General features: G+C 37.5%; 2 protein-coding genes across 3 annotated transcripts in view; one reads left to right on the top strand and one right to left on the bottom strand.

Moving 5' to 3' along the window:
- Nucleotides 1–16,790, bottom strand: part of LOC122796618 (activin receptor type-1-like) — a 446,478-nt gene extending 429,688 nt beyond the window's left edge. For both annotated transcript variants that reach the window (XM_044065233.1, XM_044065231.1), the window contains exon 1: nt 16,499–16,790. The gene's annotated coding sequence lies outside the window, so the exon portion shown is untranslated. The remainder of the gene's footprint in view (nt 1–16,498) is intronic.
- Nucleotides 16,791–16,917: 127 nt separating this feature from the next.
- Nucleotides 16,918–21,507, top strand: part of LOC122796950 (zinc transporter ZIP6-like) — a 382,396-nt gene continuing 377,806 nt past the window's right edge. Inside the window, exon 1 of the mRNA XM_044065725.1 lies at nt 16,918–17,828. Coding sequence (XP_043921660.1) covers nt 17,052–17,828 — 777 coding nt within the window. The 5' untranslated portion in view covers nt 16,918–17,051. The remainder of the gene's footprint in view (nt 17,829–21,507) is intronic.

Below are 21,507 nucleotides of genomic sequence, written 5' to 3'. Positions count from 1 at the left end.
TGACCCATGACATCGAGTGAATGAACTCTTTTTTGTTTGTTAATTTCAGAGTGTTCATCTGCGGTCACAATGCTTCCTACTCTGAAATGAGTAAAATTATCACTTACGCAAGGACGTCTTTGCAATAACAGAAGTAAACCCAGATTTAAAGTTTCACTGTTTAATCACAACTAATGGTGGCCCAAGCTTAATTTTGCAATAGAGGTGAACACTCATTCTTTTTGTTGTTTTTAGTATGATCATTTGCTTTTCTATTGTCAAATTTTCCATCTATCTAACCTTACTTTTAAATAGACCATCTTATTTTTAATCTAAAAAAGGTTAATTAGGTGTTAATTCAAGTTTGGCTGTAGTTAGGCAAACACTTATGCTTTGTTAAGTTTTTGATCGGCTCAGACCATCTTTTTCCCCCTAAAAGAGTTAATATACAACAGTATCTACTGAAACCAACTACATTTCACCAACTACATTTCAATTCAACATTTTGTCCAATCAGCTTTCCCTGGAATTCTTACACTTTCTGCAGACAGTACGGCTCTTTCAACCCAAAAACTTTTATCTTTACACCTTGGGTAGAGTTGTCTCCTCACAGCAAGTTCTCCCGTTCGATTCTCGGCTGGAGCGCCTTCTGTGTGGAGTCTGCATGTCCTAGCCGCGGTCGAGTGGCGTTCGAAAGACGTGCACCTCGGCACTGTAAAAAAAAATCTACTGCCAATCATTAGTGGACCGGAGTTCCGCTGTGGCGACCCCTAACTGGGAAAAGCCGAAAGAAGAACAACCACCTTGGGTGTGTGGGTTATGATAAAATCACTTTTTTCAGTTCACTAACACAGATGGCCAATCATATCTTTGTATGTGCAGTGTCAACTACTGCAGACCCAAATATGAAACACTAAATGTGAAGTTCTTCAATCTCGCCATTTGTTCTTACACGTGGGTACGGAGCCGATCTATCGGCTTCGAGTCAGCCACTTTCCAAGCTTAAGGTCTTTGAGTAGCTCAAGACACAGTCCCTATCCCATGATGCTCTCTGACTAACCACAGATCTAGTTTGTCACTGCAACGGATCGCAAGTTCTTCAGAGAGCTCGGGCCAGTATAATAATTCTTCTGTCTTTTGACAAACATTTCTAAAGTTTTAGGTAGAGTTAGTATTCTATTACAGTTAGTAGTCTGTTCCTGTTTATTTTTAGGGCTGTGTCCCTCGTGTTGTGTGGAATTTGCTGTGTTAGTTTTATTGGAGCGGATGCTCTTGGGCCTTTGGCCTTTTTTTTCGTTCGGGCACTTCTGTGACTGCGACTGTGGGCAGAAAATGTCCATTACGGACAATCATGTGTCTTGTGTATACTGTCTAGGACCGGTGGATTTACAGGAGGATTGTTCTAATCTGCCACTCTTTTAGTGGCAGAGTATTACTTGAAAGAAGAAGAAAGTTAATTGATAGAGGACTGTTGAAACTTCAATTTCAGGAAGCCTTGGATAAGACTGACCAGACATCCAAGTCTTTGAAAGGGTCAAAGTCTTCAAGGGTGTCCTCGGAACCTTGTGTTTCTATGTTACAAAGAAATATAAAACACTTTCCGATTCTTGACCAAATACCATATCTTGGCGAGTATAAGTTAAACAGCTGCAACTCCTGGCCCACACAATTTGTATATTTTCCTAATAATTAATCCAAGAATGTTACCTTACATTACCTAGGGCCTGCCTCTAACATCTGTTACAAGGTTCCAACCTCTTCCCATAAAACACCTACTCTGCCATGATCTTTTTCAACTTTTGCCTGGTCATATTTGGTTGGACATGCATATTAAAAGTAGTTTAAGCCTACAGCTATCCCACTACCCCATTAAGAAGGTACACTGTGTATCTTTAGAAGTTCCTCTTCTACGTCTAATGGGCCCTCCAAAGTGACCAATGTGATAACTCCCCTGCCTTGCTCTTCTGTAACCGGAAAAGTCACCTTCTCTACAACTTTAACTAGCTTCTCATGTTCATTTTCATCCATATGCATTTTTTGTAAAATAAGTGTGTGGTTAAAGCTTCAAAAGGATCTGCAAGACCATTTACATTTGAGAAAACATTAACCTCATAGCAGGTAACTAAAACAATAAAAGACATCACTTGCCAACAGTTCTGTGGAGGTTACAGGATGAAATCACTAAATTAATTACATTTGTCGGCAAGTGATGTTTTTCTTGTTTCTATTTACATGCAATCTTATAATCCTCACTTTTTCCATACTGCTGGTCTTTACCGTATGGCTTCTTACATTCACTGAAAAACCCTTAGATTAGCAAATCAGTGGGCAGCCCACTTTAAATTCAATTTACATAACCACGTATAGTTCTTGGTGATATTTTTCTGACAATAACTACAGTATTCCCAATAAAAGTTTTCCTAGCAACAGAAGATTTCCTGACATAATAACAAACCATATACATTCTGTAACTATATGCATCTTTCATCCCCAAAGCAACAGCGAATTCTCTAAATAAAAAGTAGCCCCGTCTCCAGCCTCCTTTCTTCTTCCCATGAAGAGGGCAGCATGCTTCCATACCTTTTTGAAGATGGTACAAGCAAAAATGCCAAAAACTATCCATCTGAGCCATTATTGTGCCCACAAAAGTAAATGTTCCCTTTCGGCTGCCAGCCAATACACACGCTCATCAAATATAACCACACTGAACACATGCATTTAATTTGGCATCCATAAACAAAGAATCTTGCATTTAGTAAGAAATTTATCATTCAGGCTATTTAAACTGTAGAAAAGGGAAAGAAAATGTTAGTGCATCATCTAACATAAATACAATTTCACAAAATAAAGTAACCATTGTCTTTACATAATCAAAGTGCATATTGTAAGAGTACACAAGCAGCACTGCCCCTTTAAGACACAATTCACATTAAATGAATTCCTTCATGGTTTGCCTTCTAGACAGTTTCAAACAAGATGCAGATGTGCCCAGTGGACATTACTTTTTTTTTTCTTGTGAAAGCATTACCCTCCAACCATGGCCTTTTTCGGCTAGCACCACTCCCCGTTTCAAGGGATCCATATTAATTTTCATCTGTTTTTACATTTTTCTGCTGATTTCTCTTGTTCGAAGGCATGTTGGGTGCTCTTCTAGATCAGGTTATACATTCTGGGTCCTTTTCTCATTTATTTTAGGGTATTTGCCAGTTAACTTATTTAAAAATTGTTAACTGCATGATGCCATACTGAACACCCCGCAATAAAATGATTTTAATACTAATGAAACCTATAACCAATATGAGTACTTTGGGACTACTGCCCTGTCATCCCTCTAGTTACACTTGCTAAAGAGCTCCCTCAGAGACACGGTTACCTCAGATTTGTTACAAAAGTAAGACAGAAACATTTTTTTTAGGCACCTCTACACTGCCCATTTTCTGGGTTTGCCGTGACACAACTGCTCCGATTTTTCTTTTCTGAATCAAGATTCAGTTCATTGGATGGTCAGACTATTACATGTATATTTTAGGACAGTTACTCTTGTTTTTATTTTATTTCCGTGATAAAGTTCAATTCCACTGCCTCTGTCATAACTGTATGATCCCTCTTGTCATAACTGTATGATCCCACACTAAAGGGTAATCAATTACAATTCAACACCTTCCAGGCCTTTACTATAATATTATTGGTATTAACAGCATTTAGTACAACTCCTCATTTGGAATAGGTCTTGGTGTTGAAAGTAGGAGTAAAACAACAATGGAAGAAATCCACAGCAATGATATCAGCTAAATGGGAAAAAAAAGGTACAAAATAAATTAAATAATTTCAGTTTTGTGTAATGCTTTCACCCACAAACTCATTACACAAGTCATCAGACTAGTACATCTTCCATTGGAGTCACAATTTAAACCATTCCACATATAGTGTGACTTACAAAAATAAATCGTATTAAAACACTTCTAACAGGTCATACATTTATTTCAGTTATAAGATTTCACTTTGGATAACACTAAACAATAAAGTTAACAGTGAGACTGAGGAAGTTAATTTGAATAATACAGGAAGTTAATTTGAAAAACACACACGAGAACTTAGTCATGCACTCACTTTGGATGAAGGTTTACATTTCTGGGATGATGTTTATGATAAAGAATTCATTTTGAAACAGATAGGCAATTTTGAAAAAAGTTGCTTATATTTAGAAGTTTAATGTTGGATAATACGTTCTTAAAAGAATATATATAGGTCAAACAGGTTCAAAGGGCCTCAGTTTGCGATAGTTACCTAAAACTAATCTGACTGATTTGGATTTGTATAAAGAACTGATAGAAATGTTTGAATGACACTACCTTCAACTTGTGAGTTTTTATTAAAGGAAAACTCTACCTTAGAACTAAAAAAATCTATTTTTAGTCTATTTTCCCACCATAAAAATCACTCTGACTGCCTCCTATATGTAATGTACAAGAATTGTAAGAAAATATATTTTCTGCCTTTTCTCTAAAGGTCACAGACATATTTAATACCCATTAGTATAAACAAACAGTTTAAAGCTTAGCATTTCAATAGTGTGATGCTGTTTATGTAAATTTGTCAAAAAAGAGGAAAGAGGTGAGAACTGCCTTCGAAGCACTGACCGATTCTAATTGCTCTTGTTTTGCTTTCAAAGGACCGGCTACGTTGGAAGCAGCTGTGACTCAATGTAAGTTCTATTCCACTCTGTAATAAAGACAATGATGAACAGTTTCACATGTCTCTGTCTTGTTTACAGCAGCCTGAGCTCAGTACTGGAATCGTACTGTGGGGAGAAATGGGACCCAAGAGTCGAGTTAAACTGTAGGAGAAGGTGGAGTTTCTTTAAGGATAACAGACAAATTGAGGAATTAATGTCTGAAATGTGTACTTCAGATGTAAACTTCAAAAGTGATTTGAAATAAAATATTGCTGTAATTCAACAAAGTTGATCAGCCATGTTATTACTAATGGAAAACGAAACAAAAAAACAAACAAACTACACAATATAAACATATAACTACTCGGGCAAATGTATAGTAGGAAAAAATGCAGAATCAATGGATGTACTGGAACAGGGTAACTTGAACACTAATTAAAGAACAGGATTTTTGTGATGTAAATTAACAGAGTTCCCCTCTTTATGCAGGTCAGACAGACACTTTTACAACAGGCTCACATTGACAACTTATGTAAATTGTCCTCAGAATTAAAGCAGTCACTCAGTTCAACAGATTGGAAGGGGGTCAAGTAGTGGAAGAGGGAAAACAGAAAGTCAAGGAAAGACCAGAGAACGAAGGAATTGATTCCACTCCTTTCATGGTTAGTAGTAACAATATTGCATGCAATCACAAGTGTTACAATATCTTTGAAATTACAAGGTGGGTATAGTTAAAGACGTATTTTTGATTGAACATTTTTTAAAAAGCACACACTATTCTGAGCTGTAAGGGTGATTCAGACAAAGCAGTTGAACTCAAACTGATTTCTAAAAAGTTAAACTTGGCTTATACACATAGGGGAAAAAACAGCCTTCATTTGCCTACTGTGTGACCTTATGCAAGTCACTTAACCAGAGAGTACTTGGGTGCAACTAGGAATCTGGGCTAGACTCTTCCTGGACTGCAAAATCTATGAATGGAACATACACAAGAGACAATATGCAAATATAAAATACTACTAAATCAAAAGGAGAAATTCAGCTAAATTCATTGTCCAACAATTTGCACATGATGTTACAATGAACGAGACTAACTGTACTTCTGAATTATTACAAGACGGTGATAAATAAACACAGGTATTCAAGGAGATAAACATGTCACAGTGAAAAACATATATTACTATATGACTGATGGTTTCAGGATACTATCATCCTTGAATTATATACATTTCTAAACTTTAAAGGAACCCACCATCCCAACCATCTTTGGTATACCCCAAACAATTCACAAAGATATCACAAGTTCTCCCTTCAGACCTGAAGTAGCAGCTAAAAACCTATCCCCTGGCAGTTTACATTAACAAGTCTTGACACTGCTTTACAACTCATGTACTTGTTTATTAAAAGAACTTGAATTACTTTTGAGTATTTATGAAAAAATTCTAAACCTCTACATTTTGTTGCATACTTGGGAGCCATTCGAATATCATCTCTTTGTTTATTTGTATATTTCCTTTCCATTCTCACATCCCAAACTTTTCTAACCTCTTCCAACTGTTTCTTACAGTTACCTATTGTCCATCATTTACCATGACCTACTAATTATCCCTATTTTTTACTGTAGATCCTTTCTGTTCTAGAGTCAGCTATAAACTCAACTGGAGCTGGTCTTTCTTTTAACACTCTGACTATACTCTTAGCAGTCCCTGACAGGAAAGGCCACCACCAACTCATGGTCAAAACTTGCACTTGCCCTCATCCCACTGTTTTCCCCTCGCTAGTTATTTGCTCCAAATACCTTAGTTCCTTCGCTAAACTTTCATCAATAAACTCCTGCTCCCTCTTGCAAATTTTCTGTGCCCCTACTTACAGTCATCCCTATTGGTAAAAACCTTTTTATCTCCATTGCCGTGCTGGCTTAGTTCTCAAAATATTTTCTGTCACTTTTTTTGTTACATACAATGCCAAATTTCCACAGGAAAACCATCTGTTCCTGTAGACTTCCCCGCTGATTGCTTACATCACCATTTTTATCTTACCTTCTCCGTCTTGGCAATTAGTTCTTGAGCCTCATTTTCCTCCAAGCTTGGCATATTGGTCTTTCCTGAAGTTCCATTTGTGTCCCTTCTTGGTTCCCCCATTCCTCTGCACTATACAGATCTTCACGGAATTTCTGAAATATTTCTAATGCCTCTACGGGGTTTCTGATTATTTTTACAGTTATAAGTTCCCTTAGCTAAGCAATACGACTTCTCTATTTTTGTTACCTAAACCATTGTGCTAATTATTTTTGTACTCTAGGGTTAAAAAAGAATATTTGTTCAACAACAACAACCTTTCTTAACTCATCCATATTATCCAAATATCCCCCATTTTGTCTCTAGCACTCAAATGCTCCTCTTTTTGTTCCTTAAAATTCCTCTTTATCTGCAGTACTTTCACCTTTGATAACCCCTCTAAGTAACCCTTATTACTACACGGTCAACTCATTAAAAATTTTCCTCTCTTAATAGGAAAAAGAAACCGACTCAGTGGCCCTTTCCTACATGATTACCTTGCATCTTTATCCAAGTCTTTATTCTCTTGTGAAATATAATTTATATCTAGTTTAACTCAGCTATTATATCCTAGAGAATAATATGTAATTGTTCCTGGTTCCTGCTAGTAATTTCACAACTTCCATTCAAAACAGGTTTTTATTTACTTACAAATCTACCTTCTTTGCTACAGTTTCCTTCTAGGCCTTTGCAATATATCTTCACTCTTATCAGGTTTTAATCCACGCCCATGAATAATAATCCCCGATGGTGGAAGCTAATTACCTTTACCATAATTCTCTTATGCTCCTTAATAGTAGTTTTAGATGGATTATAAATACATGCCGAAAGTAATCCTTCTTCCTTGCCAATAACCTCTTTATCACAAAGCTACCATTGTTATACTTCTCCTCCCCCTCTGTAACCACTGGAGCACCTCTTGCAATCAGTATTATTACCTTTCTTTTATTTCTTCTCCGATACTCTGATGAATAACCATTCTGGAATCCTCTCTCCGACAGAAATAAGCATGGCAGAAATAAGCATGTGAATTTGGCAAAGTGTGTCTTCTGTAATATTGCTATTTAAATCCTACACTTGCTAATATGATTCAATACTCTTTGCTTCTAGTCCACTGCTACAATGCCATTCACATTCCATGATATGACTAATAAGGCAGTTACTCTGATAAGATGCTGCTACTTTTATATAATCAACACAACAGCTTTTCAGAATCTACGTTTTCCAATCAGTAAACGTGACTGTCAAGCTGAAGTTACATGCAACTGCAGCTTCACTTCTCTGTTTAGACCCATGCCACATGTTCTCTGACTTTTCATTTCAATATGACATTTAAAAATCAAAACTAGACACATTTTCATTTTTAACTCTAAACCCTTAACTCACAACAACATACATTTTCCAAAAAGGAAAAAAAAAAAGTGTCTCTCGATATATCGGCAGATAGCACACTGTACCTTTTCAAGCCATTCAGTTCCAAGTGAGGAAAAAATCCAAAGTTTCCAGTTTTCTGTTACTATACAAAATCAGAAATTTTGACAGTTGTATCTGGTGCACTTTTGACTACGCATTACAATTATGTACTTCCAAACATGCAAATCATGGAAAACAAACATCTGGAAGAGTGAAAAAAAATCATTTCTGTTTGTGTTTCTTAGAAAGCTTAGCATACACACGCACAGTTTCGCTGTGGATGAGCTTCTGGCTTCATCACATGTCATGCAAATACATCTGACAGACTTCAGGGAACTATGTATTCCATACAGTACATGTCTGCCCCCACCTTCCATCCTACCTGCACTCTTCTTATGAGCTGCAGACACCTTGCTCCTTTCCCATTCTGCCGGCACTCTACCTGTAATGCCTTTCAGCTACTGGTGTACACCAGATCATTTGTTTTACCTCCTGCACACTTCCTGTAAGACTTCCCCAGTGCTGTCTTGTGCTGTGCCCAGTCCATTCTACACTCTTTCTTCAGTCAGCCCTTGATATTGTCCATTCTTAGCTTGCTCCCCATTTATTCATCTCAACACCCTTCTTCCAGAGGTATTTACCAGGCCACTGATTTGGGATGATATTAAGAAGCCTAGCTGTGCATTCCCAACATAGGCTTTAGCAGTTTTATTTTGCATATGAATAACCCAGAGATGGACCTGGTAAGGATATACTTTGGGACACTTACATGGATCTTTATTCATGAGAGATAGTGGTGCAAAACTAGGGGTTAATGTGCTGTACTTTCCTCCTCTGAACTTACCACTACCCAAATGCCATCAGCATGCCTCCCCCATCCTGACTCATGCATACATCTTTCTTTCTATGCATCTCTTTTACCTCCCCTTGCCCGGGTTACCATCTGCCCTAACTCAGTCTCACAGGTATTCCTACATCACACTACTCTCTTACTCTTCCAAGTCCATCTTCCTAACTTTCTACCTCCTTTGGTCCCTGCTACCTTTGCCTCCACCTTCATCAACTGCTATACTACCTTCGCTGGTAACTATTAAAGAACATTCTGCAGCTCTTGTAACTTCAAGGAAAAAATAGACAGAATGAACTCTTGCCAACCATAATACAAATCCCCAATGTCCCTAAAATTAAAACACGTTAAAGCATTACAGCTGTATGAGGAAAGTCAGACAATCGTACACAAAAAAAGAAAAAACAATCCTGGCTTTTTAGTAGCAAGGATTAGCCAGCCTATACTAACAAACATACAAGTAATGTGAATTTCCATGAAGAAGCCTGCACATTTTTCATAATACAGCTAGTTAGCCATAATGCCAGTTTACTGAAATTACACTGGAATTTTTGCATGCAGGCAGTAAGCATCATAAAACAAGGTTACACTAGAACCTTGTTTACAAACACTTTACAGCAATAAAAAAAAAAAAAAAAAAAAAAAAAGCAAATGAGCCCATGCAAAGACCAAGAGCATGGAAACATACACATTTACACATCTAAGGGATCATCACCCCCTTTCACTATTGCATAAATGACAAACGAAAAAGGAACTGGTTTATGAAGTATAAAGCAGCTTATAATTGTTACCTTACAGCAAAGCCGAATGCAAAAAAAGGTGAAAGATGTACACATCATCTGTTATCTTGGTCTTAGCTGCTTGCGCCATTGCAGTTCTACTCATAGCTAAATGTGTCAGAAATATTTCAGGAGAAAATATTTTTAAATAATTTGCATTAACACAATGCGAGTTGTTTTACTACTCTTAGAGAATTGTGTGACCAGTGCCTTCTGTGGTAATGTTTTCTTTTCAAATCAACTGTTTAAAGGGTTTCTTTCTTCATTAACATTTTCACTTTTGCCAGAGTTCTTTCCTGGGTCAAAATCCAGTTATGTATAATGGAGATCCCCAAAAGGGGGGGGGGGGGTCAATGTTTATACAACAGATCCCCTAGCACAACACAAGTCTTCAGCAGAAACATCCTAAAGCATTTCATGGGAATCTATAAACATTTTCCAAGATGGATTATATTATAAGTGGGTATAGCGTACGCATGAACAGTCTCAAACATCATTTCATCTAACCACACAATAAAGACTGAAGTTGGTGTTTGAATTACTTTGCTTATGTAACAGTAACAAAATTAAAATGGAAAAAATTTCCCCACTCTTCTTCAATAAGTGCAATAGCATCTTTAGCCTATAATCAGCTACCACCAACTTAAAAGAGATGGGAGTTTTGGTTTAACGTTACATTCAGAGTATGGCACCTTGAGAAGTACACCCCCATAGTGCATAGCAATGCCAGTACTGAAACATGACTCTAGGCATCATGTGGAGTCATCTCCCAAGCCAATACAAATGGAAATATTTAGTGCCTCAAGAGAGACTTCATTCTCACTGAACTACCAGTGTTATTGAAGCACCTATTCCTTACAATTCCTCCAACTCAACCGAATGCAAATAAAAAAAAAAAAAAACTTTTGTGAAAATGAAAAAAAAAATACACTACAGGGCTGCATAGCTACAAGAGAAAGAATTCTAAACTAATGCACCTAGGATAAATAACACAAAAAGTGCACATAAAGGGGTAACGTGAACCTTAAAAAGAACAATGGAAATGAATTTGGTTGGTCACACCCTATAACTGGAAGATCAGTAAAAGGAATTTAAGAAAGAAAGGCTTAATCAGATGTTCTGCATGCAGTTTTGGAGGACCCCCATTTACTTACAGTTACTTGCCAAGAGACTAGAGTAGCAGAGTATATAAAGAAGCACATTAGCTAAGAATATGAAGTGTAGATTTTTTTCCATTTGGCTTTAATCTTTGCCAGATAACTGCCAAATAAGACAGTCTCGGGAGGAAAAGTGCAACATTCCCATCCATGTCACCAAAACAGAAGTACCATGACAAAGAGACATTTTAGATGTCAGAGGACACACAAAACACTATCATCACCACACACGCAATACAAGTTATGCTATGCAAACAAACGAAACACATCGCAATTATCAAATTAACAAAAGGCATTTCAGAGTGCTGAGAAAGGAATACACCACCATAGAAAGAAAATATATTTCCCATGTGACACACAATCTAGGACTTTAAAGCTTTCTGACAAAATAATACATAGAAAGCAACATCATATGTTAGTAATACATTCTAGAATTAGAACGAGAAAAGTTACTAGGCAATGCCATCAGAAGGCTCACTGAGCATGTGTAATTTAGACTATAAGACTGTTTAAAATATACATTTATATGAAAAGCATTTTTGCAGCTCAACGTTAATGACCCATCAGACTTGAGATAGTGAGAAAAAAGATGTCAGTTTTCTTAAATGATTAACAACACAGCCAGAGTATGTAAATGCAAACAGAGTGCCAGAAATTATGGTGAGTACCCGTGTCATATTATGAGGGCACAACGTGCACTGTAGGAGAAAGGAGGTTACAGTAAGTAAACAACACTTCAGTATGCCAGCCCCTGCTAGGGATAAAACTCGTCATAAAATGTTATCAACTATAATGGTGCAGCGAGGTTAGCATCCAACAAAAAAATTAAGACAAAATAAAAACGAATATTTAACATAAATGTAGAGATTCCTTAACGCTGATTCTATCATCAAATATATCATTCTACAGCATTTAGATCAGAAAACTTCTATAGTAGTTATATAGAGCTGTATGCCAGAAGGCTATTGTAGTAACATAACAATGAAAATGACACAGGGAGCCTTATCACTGACAAAACTACTGCATTTGATACAGGGTCTGTTCAAAACACAAGCAGATGTATATCAGAGAAGTATGGAAAAAATTATGCAACTCAAAACACTTATGCTAACAAAGAATTTCAAGCACTGACAACACTGAGCTTGCAGATACTATATATGCAAACTTGTACCTTGAAAAAAAACCCTGAACAGCCATTCTTCTCAACAGCAACAGTAATAAGCCAAGGAACTCCTGAAACATAATTACATATAATCTGCACGACATCACCAGGGGACTCGCTGAAACAGCAAATGAAGCATACAGTGTTTGGAAAAAAATACCTTGAAAACTTAATGGAGGCAAAAAGAAAAAAAAAATCAACAGGTACTGTAGCTAAACATAAATACAATTTTAATCATAAATGTAAAGCAACATGACAGATGACAATCTTAGTAAAAGAAGTTAAAAGGATAACTTCGGCCTCCAAAGAAGCTAACCTCATTCTAGAAATTATACTTCTTTCTCCTCTAGCTACAGCATCACGCAGGTGTAATTTCAGTACCTTTCACTTTGCTTTTACTTTTCATCTAAATATTATGAAGATTCCACCATTTTGTTCCTATTCACATCCTGTGCTGCTTCTTTTGAAAGGAATTTTTCTCAGCATACAGGACGCACGAGAAGCTGTAAATATTTGTTTTGCAATTTTCACTGTGCTACAAAACACATTTGCAGCTAAGCAAAACATTATAATGCAACACTATGCAAACTAAAAAAAAATGTTTAGCCAACAAAGGTGCTATTCAGGTAACTGTAGAAAATTAAGGAAAGTATTAGAATACTAGACACTGTTTGAAGAAGCCTTATCAGGTCTACAGTGTCAACTTCAAATCACCTACTACTGAGCTATAGATTTTGTTTCATCTGATACCTTATTAAAACAGTGTGGGTGACACCTGACAAGTCTGCAAGAATTACATTTCAAAATATCTAATTGAAAACCTGCAAATTACACACATTGCCTGGAATAAGATTTAAAGCCATAGCATGTTTACAATTCATCCAAATTAGAATAACTAAAACAATTCAACTCTTAGGGACACCAAGCATCACTACAAGTAGTATAAAACATACCCTGTTTTCCCAGTTTCAAGGTGGAGTCATCCTTTAAGTCCAAGGAAGAAGGAGTGGTTCACTAAAGTGAATGAAACAATTTTGTATATACAGTACTCTCTTACGATTAAAATACACAATGAAGATTTAAAATGGTGGCAAACACCAATATTGAAACCTAGTATTAGTTTTACCTGGGGTTGGGAAGGTGGCCTAATGGTTAAGGGGGTTGCTTTACAAACACAAGGTACAGGGTTTGAGTCTCACAAGAGATAATTGGCTAGGCTTAAAATGACTTGCAAGGGCAGTTAGCTTAGTACTAAACTATGAACCTAAAAACCTATCAAAACAAACCACGCAACATTTACATTAAAGTTAACAAAGTTAAATATTAGATTTCATTACCAACACTAAGCACCACTTACAGAAGTGCAGATCATTCTCTCCTCTTACCATACTGCTGCATCGCCACATGAGAAATTTAGATGCCTATGTTACTCATATTCTAGATTTCTGTCGGCTTAACTGCCATGCTGTTATGACCTTGTAATTAACTCTTCATAGTTGAGGTAAACACTGTGCCTACATGTAACCGCATATCTCCTCCATTTATTACACATGTAATGTGCGAGCTGAATCGGTATTTAATGTGCATCTAAAGTCTGAAGTACATGTACTAAAAATTAAAAATGCATTAGCCGTGCTTAACCATTCTTACTTCACACTAACAATACCTCCAAAAAAAAAAAAAAAAACTCTCTAGGGGAAAAAAGAATAAGGTAAATGAGTAACAGTGACTGGTTACAGGATTACAGGAAAAATATGTTTTTTTCAGAAAGGAAGAGTGAATTATAGGTGCAATGCTTGGTCTTTGGTGGGGCAAAACCAAGAACAAATACAGGAATAATGCTATCACCATGCAGTAAGACATGCAGAACTACTGACAAACACAAGCATACAGTTAAACACAATGACACACAGAAAGACCAGATGAGCCAAATTATCCTTTCCTGATAAGTATAATGTTTCTGAGACTCATTATCAAAGTGTCTGACAATTACTCCAACATTTGGTGATTATGCCCACCTTAATATCCTGAGCAACTTTTCTTTTTCTTACCTTGTTGAAGGAGACTGACATTTACTCGGACAGCAAGACTTCTACTTTGCACCTTGACAGTTAAAAGTATTTTCCAATGGCCTTTTAAATGACTTTAAAACAGACATCACAATATGTACCACCAGAAGTACTCCAACTCTAGCTTCTCAGTCCATAACCTTCAAATTACCTCTAATTGAATTCCAGTAACACCCACCATTATCTTTAAGAAATAAGTTTTCAATGTAGGAAAGAGTTGCTTGATTCCATCATGCCACTACATCTCTGCTACTATTAAAAAGCCGAACTAGCTTGCCATTTTAACAGATGGTAGTGGAAAAAAATGGTGTGTAAACCGATGCCAAGCTGTCCTAGAAGGTTAAGGACAGCTTGGCATTGGTTTATTCAGCTCTTTTAAACCGGTCATGGACCCAGAGCAGCTTAACACTCCAATTCACAGACTTTCTAAGCAACTGGCTAAGGGTACTTTCCTACTTTATGTACTCGAATCTACATTACTTATTCAACAAATGTTACTCAGAATATGGACATTCCAAACACGACCAAATACTATCCCCAGTCAAAAAAAAATCACTTTCTATACACACCTATTTTTACCAATACAAATTTCTCTTTCAGACTCACATTAGGAAGACATCACTTTGTAAAGTCTAGGAGAAAATTACTTCCAGTCTCTACTGAAGGTGCCGAAGACAAAAAGACAACAGCAAAAGAAAAAGACTTCAAAGCACCACCATGGCGATAATAAAACCTTTAGGCTTGTCACATCTGAAGCAGACAATCCAATAGAGCAAACTATTTAATGAGCAAACATCTGATGAAGGCTGAATAGCCAAAAGCACTCATCTATTGTTTTACTTATTTCTACTGTTTTATATGCACGTTTGTATACATGTTTGCTTAATAAATAGTTTGCTCTATTGGATTGTCTGCTTCGGATGTGACAAGCCTAAAGGTTTTATTATCGCCGTGGTGGTGCTTTGAAGTCTTTTTCTTTGTCATTTTGTAAAGTGGTTAGTTATTTCAATCCTAAAATTACTATATAGTACCACTACTCTGCCCTTAAAAGTGAACAAAGTTTTTACAATTTAATTTAAAAAAATATATACAAAAAAATCTCTCTTGATCTGCTCTTTCCTCTTCCTAATTGATGCAATGCAGATTACTCCATTTTTACAGCTATAGTAAAAACTGTGTTAAATTTCATTACTGTGTTTAATCGTAAAACTGTGTGTAACAATTCCAACCAATTGACACTCTCTGTGAAATACAGTACTTTCTTCCCACACACCACCAGCACTTTTTACCTCTTATGTCAGCCAGTTTTACGAACAAACAGCTTGCACACACACTGCAGCCCATGCATCGGCAACACTCAAATATTGCTATCCTGCCCCTCCTAATGAATCTTCCTCAGAAAGAAATATACCCTCTATACAGCTTCCCTAAATCACAGTCTACCTTCTCTCATGTTTGGAACACAGTTTCCATAGCAGTACATTTTTCAGGTTAAATTATAAGCACTTCCACTGTGCCTCAAGAGACACACCAGTATTATGCCCATTGCTTAAGTCCATGTTCACTGCCTTGTGGTGGCATGTCTGCATGCCTTGTGTTGGCATGTCTGCATTAAAGATATTATTATTTGTTTTGTTGGAATAGGGGGTCTGAAATAGTGTAGTGCTACTGCTTTTTGATACACAACCCTGTTAAAAAAGATGGGCATATTGACTGAACAATTTCTAACACACTTCAAATTGAAGGGAAAGGGAACAATAATCATATAGAGCATAATGTGTTTCTGGTAATAAATTAAGTAACAATTACATACATGAGGTATATGGGAACAAATAACAATCAAACAGGTGGAAGCTCCAGATGGGCACAACCCATGGTTGGTGGAGGCCATGGAGGACAAATGCTTCCATGAATATAAACAGATACACATAGATGGAATGCACACTGCACAAACTTAATACAACTCCACACTGTACTGCAGAGAAGCCCTGCCCCACACATAAAAGGAAATCTGACTGCATCTTTCCTCACACAGTATGTCACATACAAATAAGTGTCAATGTCAACACATTACCCATGTGGCTATCTGTGCTCTTGCCTACTCAAACAGGACTATGGAGGAGCTTGCTGTTTGGACTGCGATAGTAAATATAGATTAGCATATTCAAAATAGCATTTCATATTCATTTAAATATATCTTTACGTATACATAAATGCAATCCTTGTACTCCTTCTAACCAAACAGAATTTCAGCAGAAACGTTACAATTAGTACTGGACAACATTTGCACATTTAAAAGCAAAGATAATTCATGTTATCGCTGTATACCTTTCCTCTCAACCAACTATGCATACACTCACTTTAGCTTCATTCTCAGTAACACTTCATGAAAATATCTCGGGCCTGACGACTGGCAACGCTGCAGTTCCTGCCCACCTTTCCCAATCTGCTGGCACTCCCGGGGTGGCGCGGATGTGCCCGTGCAGCCGCAAGCTCTGTTACTGTAAGTGGGTGTTTTGATTTCCGTATACTTTCCAGTATGCTTCCATATACTCCAATAGAACCCCCTGGCATAAATTACCCATTATAAACCTTTTTCCAACGACCTCCACCTCCAGTGCTAGTCGACTAGCAAATAATACCACTAAAAATGTCCCCAAACATCGACCTGCCCCCTGCGACATTACGTCAGCGATAGTGCGACGTACTACGTCATCATACCGTGGAACTTGCACTAGTTTCCTCCAGTTCCCTGTTAAAGGACTGGTCTAAAGCGAGAAAGCTTGTATTAACCGTGACGATAACGTCATATATCAGCACTTGCCGCTTGCTGCTCTGAGAAGAGAAGTGTAACATCGTAGCACTTTAAATGAACAGAAGTATTCCTTAAACGGACTCGCTGTTATTCAAAGGATGACTATAAACAAACAGATGAAAGTGTTGGTATTTAGCGATCTCTTTGTCCGCTTTTTGGTGGTCACTGTGGAAGCTTTTGGTGAGCTGCCACCCCCACTTCAGACAGAGGAACTGCGAGTAGGAAACCCACAACTTGCAGTACTGACGCAACGATCCCACCTGCAGCAACTGTTTGATCGCTTTGGGGAAAATGGATCACTGACCACTGATGGGTTACGGCGGATGCTTCATAGTATTGGTATTGATAAGATCCGTGGGAAAGACCATGGGGTCGCTCGGGAACATGAAAACTGTTCTGAAGCTAAGGAGGAGCACATTGATGACCATAAGGCATTGCATACCCACCTCCATTCAGGAGAGGAGCGGGCACCTCACGGAGATCCGACGCGTGAGAAACAGATGAAAAGGGGGGCCCCTAAAATTGAGAATGTCCCTAATGACATTGATTCCCACCCAAAGAATGCACCTGTAGAGGTGAAGACCACTCCGGTTTACACAACTGCTTCTTTTTTGAAATCCAGAACTGGACAGCAGCTTTCAAAAAGCGTTGGTGTAATTCAGCAGTCTAGTAAATCTAGTAAATCCACTGTTGTCAGTCCACAGGCAAACTTGTCTCTTGCAGAAAGCGGTGTGAGCGGCAGCATGGTCATCCCTAAAAAGAAGCCAGATGAGCCCTCCTTCCAGAGTTCTGTATTTGGGTACACAGACAAAGAACTTCACATGGCTTTTAGGCACGTTGACCATGGGCATGACGACGAGCATCAGGAAAATAAGGTCAGTGTAATTAGCTAGCGCAGTAGATTGTACTAGGTGGTATGTTTTATGGGTATGCCACCAGGCCTCTTGCGAACAACCCTGGTCTGTGGAAAAATGACAGGTCATGTCATTTATATATTTTAAAAAAAGTGTTTTTCTTTAATGTCGCTGTAAGCTTTAAAGTAGTAATTTAAAATCAAATAACGTCTGTTCTTACAGTGATGTTGTTGTGAATGTTTAAACAGTATATTGACTTGGCTGGTAATTTACTGGATGGTGAAGATGTCTGAAACTTAGCTGCCTTGAATAAAACTGCTCACAATGCTTTAAACACTGTTTTTATATTTGCCTCCTAGTTCATCTTCCTTTGGAAGTGTGCATAAAGAGGAAGTTTCAGTGAAACAGTTTTTTTTTAGCATTCCACATTTTTAGTGCAAACACAAGATTTTACATGACAAGCTGTACCCACAGCCAGTGCAAAAGTGATCTTTTTTTTTTTTTTTTGCCAAAATAAAAGCTTATCACTGTAGAATTTGAGATTCATATGTGATTTCATATAATATTTAGGTGGTTAGGATATAAAATAATTGTTTATGCAACTTTTTTGAAATGTGTTTCTCATAAAATTTCAGGATGTTTTGCATTTTTCGATTTTTACTTCAGGTCACAAGTGTTCAAATAGGGACAGTCTTGTGCAAAGAGGGACATGTGGTAACACTAATGACAACTATAGAACTAGCAGCACTGTGGATATCCAAACTTCCCATATCATATTTTCAGTTTTATCCACTTAACAGTCAGGAGAGCCTTACAACTTGTAAAAAAAAAGAGGATTGGGCTTGTAAGTCAAAGGCACCACCCCCCTACAAACACTGTAAGGGGGACCAAATGGTCACCCTTATCATTCCTACCTTCTACTTATGGCTGTGGCAGTGTAAGCTGTAGCTACCCGTACCATGTAGAGAAGGGGAAAAAATCTCAAAAGAAATGTGAGGATAAAAGAAGAAATTCCTTGTTAACCCCCTAATGCAGTCACCCTTCCAGGGCAGTGGGTGTCCTCCCTTCCACCTGTTCTGGCCCTTGAATGACCCTAACTGGTTTCTCTTCTTCTGATATATGGGTAAGTTACAGGTTCTTACTAGATCTTTGATGTAATGGACCAGTTGTGGCCTACCCAATGATCTTGCCCATTTACTAAGACATTAATACTGGATCAGTTTTGACCTATTTCTATAATAGCTAGACGGCCAGACTGGGGGTGTACGTACTAGTGCCCATCCAGTCACCCAGGTTATGCTTAAAAAGGGTTATGGAGCTAGTCTGTTAAACCTCTCAGGGAGTCTGTTGCATAAAAGAGGTATTCTTTGCAAAAGGTGCCTATCCTGCTAACAGATTCTAATTATATTTTGATAGTTTACATCTCTTGAGCAGGTGTTTAGGGTTGCATTAGTTTTGTAGGTGGTTACACAGGACCTGATCCTTTGAGGCTTTGTAGTTAAGGTAGAGCTCTCATAATAGTTTGTAGGAGACAGAAAAGAATGAGATTTGTTTAAGGCAGTCAGAGTAGCTCAAGGAAAACATGTCCTTGACTTTCTAAAAAGAAACCCTGCAGTCTCTCCAGATGGATCATATGCCTAGCCAAATACATACAGAAGGGGTATTATATTCTGTAGTTGATCTGAAACGTGAGGAATAGTGGGTGGGCAGTGCATTCTAGGCTCTAGAAGGTATAACATTTGGCGATTAGTCTGGCTATATAAAAGGATTTTTTAATTGTAATCATGCAGTGGTCAAAAGATAGCATTGTCAAGTGTCTAAGTCCCTAATCACAGTGCCTGTTTTTGGGGGGTGTTGCCTTTGTATTAGGAACATAAGTCCCCAAATTTGCTAAAGTACACAATGCTGCATTTTTTGATATTTAGTTTCAGAATGTGGTCCAAGCACCACTTGATAGTGTTAGTTAGGCCCTCTTGGAGAATAGGTAGGCCCTCTAGGAGTATGTATAACAACTCCAAGTTTGCAGTCAACAGCAGACTTTTTGATGTCTGGTATGTACTTCTGGTTCCAGTAAAGACAGAGCCAGCATACTGTGTACGAAATCACTTTAATAAAATAAATAAGCAGACCGGTTTCGGCCGGAATAATATCATAGCCTTCCTCAGTGCAAATAAGAAAAAATGCAATTGAATTAAACAGTAAATACATGCTTCTAAAGGCTGATTGGTCCATCTAAAATTGTTCATTCAAACCAGGAGGGAACAACCCTCCCAGTTTCACAATCCACTTTTTCTCTTTATTATTTAGAATGGAATGCCATCCAATTTTATTGGATTTATTGCCCTTTACAATGTCAATAATCAAAAATGAAAACCTAGCAGTGGGGTGTATCAAATGGTGTTTGTAAAGTGCATTCGAAAGTTTTTTTATTTTTGATATTCTGATGTGTTCTGAAATTCTTATTCTAAATGGGCGAGAAGTCTGACCAATGTAAAAAGAACCACAGGTACATGTAGCTTGATATACTAACCAATCAGTACTACAGTTGGCAAAGAAGTTAATATCATAAACTGAAGGGCTATTGCGACTGGAGAATTGTTTAGATTTTGTCACCGATTACAGGACACTACTAACCTCCTGCAAATCATTTCAGAGAGTAAGTTAGAACCGGACTGGTTGATGTGCACACTTGATGTGTGCGCCTTATATACCAATATTCCACATGAATTTGATTTGGAGGCGCTTACATATTGGTTGGAGGTGGCCAATTTATATGATTCCGATTTCAATTCTTTCTTGGTACAGCTAGCGGGTCATGCTCTTAGTAGTAATGTATTTTTTTATCAGGATATTTTGTTACTTACAAACAAAGGGCACAGCAATGGGGGCTTCTTTTGCCCCCATTTATGCTGATTTGTTTATGGCTTTTGTTGAAAAACAGCTTTTTTATGACCCTGGTACTAAAATTTATTTAGAATACATTGACATTTGGAGACGTTACCTGGACGATTGCTGGATGGTATGGACGGGAGAGGTCAATATGCTACATGAATTTCTAGTTTACCTAAATATGAACCCTTGGGGATTGCAATTTACTATCCATTATGATCTTAACAGTGTTACATTTTTGGATGTAAATATTAATAGATTATCAGATCACACGCTGGGCACTGAAGTGTTCAGAAAATATCCCCAATATAATACCATACTCCATGCGTCTAGTTTTCATCCTCCACATATAGCCCGCAACATCCCCAAATCACAATTTATTAGAACAAAATGAATTTGTTAAGATGATTCTTCATTTCAGAATCATAGGAAGGATCTTACTGGTAGATTTAAAGCTAGGGGCTATGGCATGGGTTATGTGTTGCAGGCAAGTAATTTGGTCAATTCAATCAACAGGGAAGAATTTTTGAAATACAAGGATCATAATGTTACAACAAAGCAACCTATTCGGTTGGTTACAACATATGCCAGGAACACTGTGAACCTGACTGAAAGTGTTAGGAGACACTGGAATATCTTACAATACGATGAAGAGTTATCCCAAATTATACCCAAAAGTTGTTTATTTTCATACCGGAAAGGTAAAAACCTTGCTTCTTGTTTCAGTCACTATAAACATGGGTCTATATATCAACCTTCCCAATATATACAAACTACTATTATGGGTGACCCATTAGTTGGTTGCTATCCG

Source organism: Protopterus annectens, chromosome 3.part0, assembly GCF_019279795.1.
Source record: "Protopterus annectens isolate FY-2018-M chromosome 3.part0, PAN1.0, whole genome shotgun sequence".
Lineage (NCBI taxonomy): Eukaryota > Metazoa > Chordata > Ceratodontiformes > Protopteridae > Protopterus > Protopterus annectens.
The sequence above is the reverse complement of the archived record's forward strand: the minus strand, read 5'-3'. Positions and strand labels throughout refer to the sequence as shown.